This window comes from Hypomesus transpacificus, chromosome 8 (genome assembly GCF_021917145.1).
Source record: "Hypomesus transpacificus isolate Combined female chromosome 8, fHypTra1, whole genome shotgun sequence".
Lineage (NCBI taxonomy): Eukaryota > Metazoa > Chordata > Actinopteri > Osmeriformes > Osmeridae > Hypomesus > Hypomesus transpacificus.
In genome coordinates this window covers 7708293-7716302 of record NC_061067.1, presented here as the reverse complement: position 1 = coordinate 7716302, position 8010 = coordinate 7708293, and the positions used below count along the sequence as shown (strand labels likewise).

At 41.5% G+C, this 8010-nt stretch overlaps 1 protein-coding gene across 1 annotated transcript; it reads right to left on the bottom strand.

Moving 5' to 3' along the window:
* Positions 1-3: 3 nt before the first annotated feature.
* On the bottom strand, positions 4-7715 carry shha (sonic hedgehog signaling molecule a). Its single transcript, XM_047024249.1, has 3 exons — positions 7095-7715; positions 3404-3665; positions 4-1654 (listed from the first exon to the last, which is right to left on the bottom strand). The coding sequence occupies exons 1-3, from the start codon at positions 7386-7388 to the stop codon at positions 960-962; spliced, it is 1251 nt and encodes a 416-aa protein (XP_046880205.1). The 5' UTR covers positions 7389-7715; the 3' UTR covers positions 4-959.
* Between the last annotated feature and the right edge of the window lie 295 nt (positions 7716-8010).

The window sequence follows — 8010 nt, the reverse complement described above, 5'->3', positions numbered from 1 at the left end:
AACTGCAGTTTTGAACGTTTTCTTTATCTCATTTTGTAATAAACATATAAATAATAAACTCTAGACATTTTTGACACATCGCCGTTATGAAAGGTAACTGGTATGGTCACGCTGTTATACACTATCCAAACTGTGCATCTGCCGCATGTAATTTCTATAAAACTATTTCCCTATTACAAAATATGAAAAGAAAAATACATTTTAGTAAATTTACAGGAGTTACTTATTAATTTATTCAACAAAACGTTTGTTCTGTACTACTTATAATGTTACTGAATTGTCAGAATGTGCATTTCATATTTTCTCAAAGAAAAATAGAAAAAATAAACACAAGCAGAGGGAGCAGACATGAGGCAGAATATCTGTCCCACTCTGACAACATAAATGAAATGTCTTCAAAATTATATAATTCTTAATAAACAAAGCAGTACACGATTTCCAATACTTTCCCAACTACTGTATTTAAATTAAAATATATTCTCGTATCTTACACTATTTCAAATAACGAAATGTGATTCGGTAACGATCTGTCAAAATCTAATTTACAATTCTGTGTATAAAAAATATAATTTATGGACCCCCACGAAGTTTGTTCTCCCCAAAATATAACAGTCAGTTGCACATATATGCACAGAACATTACAACCTGTCAAGAAAGTTTAATTCTTTCTATGTTCTTCTTTCTCTTTGCAGTTTACTTGAGATATACAAAAATAGATTCTGCGCAATTTGCTGGTCACACCGTTTTAGAATCCATTTGTGTGGTACCAGCGAGTTCAAATGAGAATAAATTATTAAAAGAAAACGTTTAAGGCTCCATTCATTCTTTGAAAGGGACACACCATGTAAAAGTCACTGAAATAAATATCCCAACTCCGCTGGGGCCTTTGTCTTTTTATTCTAGTATTGTTTATTGTCCTACATTAGTCTCAGTTTGCTCTTGCCATAGGCTATGAAGTTTCAACTGGAGATTATTGACATCCCAAGTGGATGGATCGAGTGACTGTCCAAGAGCCACGTTCCTAATTGATATAGAATCTTGGAATACCAGTGCACTCCGTCCTTGTGCACGGTGGCGTTGGGCTCGGTGTAGTCTTTAGCGAAAAGCAAAGAAGAAAGCCAGTAGCTGAACCGAACTGGCGCAAGGGCCCAGTGCGCCAAGTTGTGGTCTTCAATTACTGCGTAACACGACGCAAGCACTTGGTCCACCACGACGGTTCCTTGTACAGTAACTGGAGCAAATGACCCTTCGTACTCTTCCATGTAAATCCGTTCCACTGTCACAGACTTGAGTTGGTTATGTAAATCATCGAATACCACCAACTTCTGCCCAGGTTTGACTTTGCTAGCAAATACTGCTGACATCGTGTGCAGGTCAGTCGTTGAGTTGCTAACAACAAAGAGGAGATGCGCAGCAGTGAGGGTGATTTTCTGGGTCGCTTCTTTAGTCTCTATCACGTAAAACATTCTTCTGGTTGTCGAATCTTGGTCTATGAACATGATGAAATCGGTGTAAACGAGCTCCCCCTCCGTGTTGGCGGCCAGCACTTTGTCGCCAACTTTGAGATCTTTAACAGACTTCCTACTTCCATCTTGAAGGGTAACTGATGCAGAACCTGGAAAGCAGCCTCCCGATTTAGCAGCAACAGAGTTTTCTGTTGAAATAAAAGTTTGTTTTTATTAGATTTTAATAAATACATTCAATAAAGTCAATAGGTTGAATTTAGGTAATTTATCATGGATGATGCGCAGCGCATAGGCCTTTTAGCACCTGTTTGTACAAAGTAGAGGCAGTAGCCTACAGCCTATCCTATGCATTTCTAACATTAGATGTGTAGACAATTATTTACCAGATGCGTTTATTCATATCTTTCAGAGCACATTCGCACTTGAGAACATAAAGGCTTCTATGTAGCCTATTATATCCAGCCTATACAATACGGTCGGCCATATTCATGTGCCATGTCCTAATGCCAGCTATGTGAACGTAATAGGGACTCATTCAAACCGTGTTGGGCGCTTCTCGTTGTCTAAGACTAGAAAACTGAAAGCCTTTGGTCTTCTGGCCTTAATTAAAAACCAATAAAGAGCGGACATTGTCATTCTAAATCTGCTTTTGGGCCGAGCCACTCTTGGAAGAGAACACTTATGCCTTTCCCAGCGACTCTTCCCATATTTACTCAGGTGCAGAAACCTCTATGTGACAATTCACACACATAGCCTACTCAGAAAAAAACAAGAGCGCCGCAAACACTATTTACCCAGTGGAGCCACTTTTCCAAACCTCTCAAGATGTAGATTTGAATTTAAATGAGGACCCAGACTCTAAATGCCTGCTGCTGCTCAACATCAATGTCTCTCTTTTTAACACTTCTCCCAGCTTTGTTGTCAATCTTGATGACAATAATTCGGGCCTTGGGAGAACTCTTCACATTCCAATCTCCAGGATCACACTGTCAGTAAACACACACATTTCAACAGAAAAGAATAGGCTTGCTGAATTTGGGGATTTAATCTTCTTTTAAGATTCGCGGGCATGAAATAAGGTGACAATTGAAAACCAGATTTGCCCCAAACGAATTCAACATTGCTTAGTCTAAATCCTTTTGCTAAAGTCACACGACCCCCAATGACACGTATATGATCTCAAAATGTGTGTCTTGAATCCCAACTAGAGGATTTGCCATAAACTCAAAATCTAATGTGGTATTTTAAGGAAATAGGCCCATAGTAGTTTCCATCTGCGTTGAATCATTTGGGCATGGATTTCAAACCAATTAGACCACTTGCCAAAATGTGACTTTTAGAATACATTTTTTGCTCAATGCGTTCTATCGACTATACAGATTCTACAACGCCTGTTGTAAATGAGTATGCACCTGCTATAGCCTAGGTGTTATTCACCGTTTGGGTTGTAGATCACAAGTCATTTTAGTAGGTGATTTTGTTTGTATTTCGGGAGAATATTCACGTGAAAGGGTCGTGGTTCCCACATAGAAACGGTGTGGGGCGATGTAAGATCGGGAAATAAGCTGCATGGCATGCCAGCAAGGAACATGCAGCAGTATGGTTCACACAGAATAGCCTACATAAAGCAGCAGGAAGGCATTATTAAATCGAATAGGCTAGGCCTATTTAATGACGCACTAACAGTACGCCCATCGATAATTAGCATACTTATCAGTTGTTCGCGGAATGTGTTGCAAATTCGTTGACAAAAAAACATCTCCACTCTTGTTCAAAAAGAAGATGCGTAACGTATAGCCTAATAGACCTGCGACCAACCCGTTAACCCGTTCCGAATTGAAGGGGGGAGGTAATTGTAAATCGGATTTAAAAACATTCTGTTTTGCATTTGAGATGTTATCGTTGGTTAAAAAAATAAATATGCCTTGGGATCCCACCTGCTTTGACGGAACAGTGAATATGGGCTTTGGACTCGTAGTGGACCCAGTCGAATCCGGCTTCCACCGCAAGTCTGGAGAGCGTGCCGTATTTGCTCTTGTCTCTGTCAGACGTGGTGATATCCACTGCCCTTCCCTCGTAGTGGAGCGACTCCATGGAATGGTGTCCGTCCTCATCCCAACCCTCTGTCACGCGCAGCTTTATCCCGGGCCACTGGTTCATGACGGAGATGGCCAGCGAGTTCAGCTTGTCTTTACATCTCTATTGGAAAATAAAATGTCCCATTAGTCGAATACAAAAAGCCAAGTGAAAATGTATATTTCAGTAGGTTTTTCAAATAGATTTCAGACTAACGGAATGCATCTGTGATAGATCAAGAAATGCAGGTTATCATGGGGTATCATTTTTTGCTATGTTGAGTGTGGATAAGGTAACGGTGTCAATACCACACATTAACATCAAGTAATTGTGGATTTATGAATCATTTAATGGCCTACACAAATAAGAAAGTATCATCTCCCCTTTAGGATCACAATCTTTAATTGACACGTTTGAGTTATTCAGCTCCACAATAACCTGATCTTTAGTGCTCTCTATCGATATTGAGGCCTATATATGGACACATTGGAGACATACGTACACAAAATGTTATGGTTTTCAGTTCTTTGGGGGAGCAGCGTCGGGGGCATATCTCAGATTGAAAAGATCGTGATGAAAAATTGATAAGGCATTGCATCCGCTTGACTGGCCTAAAACATATAGATATCTGGTCAGGGAAAGTAGCGACCGCTCACGATGAAAGATTTTGTGTCAGAGATCATTAGCTCACAATTACTAATTCATTGAAATTATAAATCTGTGAAAAAGAGAGATGGATGTAACGTCGTGAACTGTTTTCTTTGAATTAATAATTGATGGGGATAATCCTGAAGAATAACTTAGTTGGCCTTTAAAGTGTTGCACCCTCACCCTTTCTCTGGACCCTTACAGAAGATGCTTAGCTTCCTTCTTCTTTCGTACACTGAGGCATGCTTAAATGTGTCGGTTTTAGTTGTTGCTCCTATATGTTGTGGAAGATACCTAGTACATGCGAATATGGAGTAATGAGGCACACTTACACGCGTGCACGCACGCTTGATCATCCTCCCCATCTATCTTTCGCCATCACTCTCTCTCCCTTTCACACACTAGCTCAAACGCACGCACGCGTAAGCACACACACATAGCTAAACGCATGCATAAGCCTATCGTTTCACTTTACATTCTGATTATGAGGATCATAACCTACAGTTCGTCTTACTTGGGCTGAAAGTGTTTCTGAAGCATGTAAATGAGATGAGGGGTCATAATGGAGATTTTTATAAGCCGTTGGCACTTGTAGAATGCCCCGATGAAAAAATAACAAAACCATGCACATTCTGAGTGGGATTGTTGGAGTCAAGAGCCGTAATGCCTAAACTATTTATTAATTCATTGGGTCGTGTGCCGCAAATCAAGCCAAATTCTGCTCAGCCACCGTGAAGCCCAGCAGGACTTCCTCGGCCGGCGCTTTGTGCTCAGTCTAAAGTTGTTCAACAAGCCTCGCCCGCTGCCTCCCTCTTAATCTTTTCACAAATGAATTAGAGGAAACACTTATCAGGTACCTGTCTGCGCAAACAACCCAATCTGTCTCAATGTTATCTCCTTTGCGGGGAATACACAAAAAACCTTCCGCTGTGTTCACTGAAGTGTGTGTGAACTAAAATGTCAGTAAAATGACTAAGTCGTTCATTTCATTGAAGCGAATTTGGCTTTCTAGTTTCAGCGCTCACACTGGCACAACCTGAGGCGATATTGCGCTGTAAGAGATCATCACGAACGGAGATTGATTTAGAGATTGATCTAAAGAAAACCCCAACAGACATATAACGTATGCTTATGCTTTATTTAAACACTAGAGACTTCCAAGTATCGGTTACAACTCAATGTGCATCAAAACAGGGAGGTAAGCAAACTTCTCTAATGTCATGCGCAACTGTTAAACGAACGTCGCACGCAAATGTTCCACGAAATATAACTAAAGGCTGTACACGTCAAACTATGGTATTTCAATGTTAGGATAAATGCCAGATTTAAACTTTTTGTGCATACTTTCATTTGGGACCATGCGTTGCGTACCAATAACCTCAAATAAGTTACTAATACCGTCATACTATATGGGTTTTAACAGTTCCAACGTTTTATGTTCCTCCACTTTGCAACGAGGAAAAGGTCATAAGTTCAACAGCTACCGGCTAGACTCAACAGGGTAAAAGTGGCAAGAATCGGAGGGGGGTCTATTCTCAAGGGAATGTTTCAGCATGCTATGCATTCAAAATGGTAGTCTTCAACAGTCACTCCGTCACTGAACGATAAGAATATAGGCTACCTTTTTAATTGAGATGTTAGGATTGAAGGGTAGTCCATAAAATCTTAACATGACAGCGTCAAGGAAATAGTTAATGTTAGGTAAGCTCCGTATAGCACTCTCAAATGAGAGACGTACAGTTGGCTGTATAACGGAATACTGGAAGGGAGAGTCAAGAGAGATGTAGGGACTGCACGCAGGGTGAATATTTAATCTGAGCGCGTGCCCATGGCACGGTGTACGGTTCAGGGACTCCTGCGCGCGCCTCCATCTTCGCGCTGCTTCTGGTTCAGTGGCATTTTAAGGTAGCCGGACTGATTAAGCAACCCACCCTGGCAATTTTTGTGGAGAAATGGCTTGAGCCAGTGCAAAACACACTTGTCATCGGTCAAGACAAGCCCTGAACACCACAAAGGCTTTCCAGTTACAGCCTACCTTATAGTCCGTCTGTGCAAATAATCTGTGAAATGCAACATTTGCAAATAGAATAACCTGGATACAAAAAGGTGTACGCAAGAAAACATTCAGCGTGCAAATATGTTAAATAATCCAATTCACAAAAAAGGATGCACATTTGAGAAACCAATACACACCCAGGGCTGCGTCGGTGCGCCTCGCAACATAACCACTAATTGGTTGCGTCCCACCCATGTATGAAGTAGTGATAGTATTCAGACCATTCTCAAAGAAATGTCAATTTCTTCATGCACCGATAAGCATGACTGCGAAAGGGTGAATTACAGTTGCCTGTACAAGACTGTTGAAATGAGTCAATCCATGCATAAAAGACCGACTGTTTATAGTATATTCCGACTGCATTTGGGTTATAGAAGCACCGGAATTACGATATAAGGTTAGGCTATTTAAAATATGATGTAATCTTCATTTTATGGACAGAAACACGCATATCCAGAGACTGGTTAAATGAGCATCTTACATGCGACTACCATAACACAGGCAAGGGCCTTAAGAATACAAATATAGATATGAGGACAGGACTACATAAATATTTCAAATAAACTGGCACAATCAGAAGGGCCGAGTGTCCTGCCTGTCCTCCAGCACGTCACGTCTCCTGGCGTGATTCATAAGCCAATACCTTTTGCAAGCCTCAATCAAAACTCCTATGCTTTGGTTATGAAGGTGCACCTCTTTATACAGCGAAGTTTAAAAAGATAAAAGATGGAGTTCAATAGATACCGGCACAATTATGCTGGCTTCACTTCATGGTGCGTATTCGGTGCAATATAATTCACAACTGACAGTGCATTATGATAGGTGCATCAAAAAGGTATTCTCCTTACCTGAGTCATAAGCCTGTCGGCACCTGTGTTCTCTTCATCCTTGAATATAATGTCGGTATTGTAATTTGGAGTCAGTTCTTTAAATCGCTCGGAGTTCCGTGTGATCTTGCCTTCGTATCTGCCACTTGCCCCTAGGGTCTTCTCCGCGACGTTTGGGATATACTGCTTGTACGTCAGAGGTAAAAGCTTCTTCGGATGTCTTCTCCTCCCGTAGCCTCTGCCTGGTCCACAGCCCATCACAGAGGACACCAAGGACAAGCAGATGAAACCCACAACGATTTTTGTCAGCAGCATTTCGCCAATTTGATCTAAATCACTCGGAGCCTCTGCGTTATCAACCGGCGGCCGTTTCTATAGCTCTCCCTGCTATTGCTCCGACGCTTCCACAATGTCCTTGCCTCCTCCTCTAGTTCGTTTGTACAGTGCCGCCCGAGCACTACCGTGGCAGGTGCGGAAATGAACGCTTCTGCGAAATGATAACGGGACACATCGAAGGAGGGTCGCGGTTACGTGGATAAAAAGTGAGAAAATTAGCCACAGAATATCTACGTAGTCGAGCCACAGCAGCTTGTGCGAGCAGACGGCTTTTACTGCTATGTATTATAGCAGCGATCTATGGCAGGGGAGGGACCTGATTGGTTCGCCTATAAACCCGTCTGATGTTATCCCACAAAAGAGTAAAAAAAACTTTAAAGATTTCTTCCACCTGAGGGGAAGGTTCGAGGGGAGGGTCTGCTTCACGTGAAAACATTGGGTACACATCTTTCTTCCTTTCCCTTATTCCTCAACCCCTTCACAAAACTTGCCAGATAGAAAAAAAACAAAGTGCCACACGGGCTGAAATTTACTTATCTACTTAAGGTCATTTTAATGCTACTGGTTTGCATGAATAGAATACAGCGTTTTCCTCACGGGA

Excerpts from the sequence above, each read along its gene's own strand:
- shha (XM_047024249.1), bottom strand. The coding sequence starts at position 7,388 with ATGCTGCTGACAAAAATCGTTGTGGGTTTCATCTGCTTGTCCTTGGTG. Across the intron at positions 3,666-7,094 it reads CCGACAGGCTTATGACTCAG|AGATGTAAAGACAAGCTGAA; the intron begins GTAAGGAGAATA and ends ATTTTCCAATAG. Across the intron at positions 1,655-3,403 it reads TCACTGTTCCGTCAAAGCAG|AAAACTCTGTTGCTGCTAAA; the intron begins GTGGGATCCCAA and ends TTATTTCAACAG.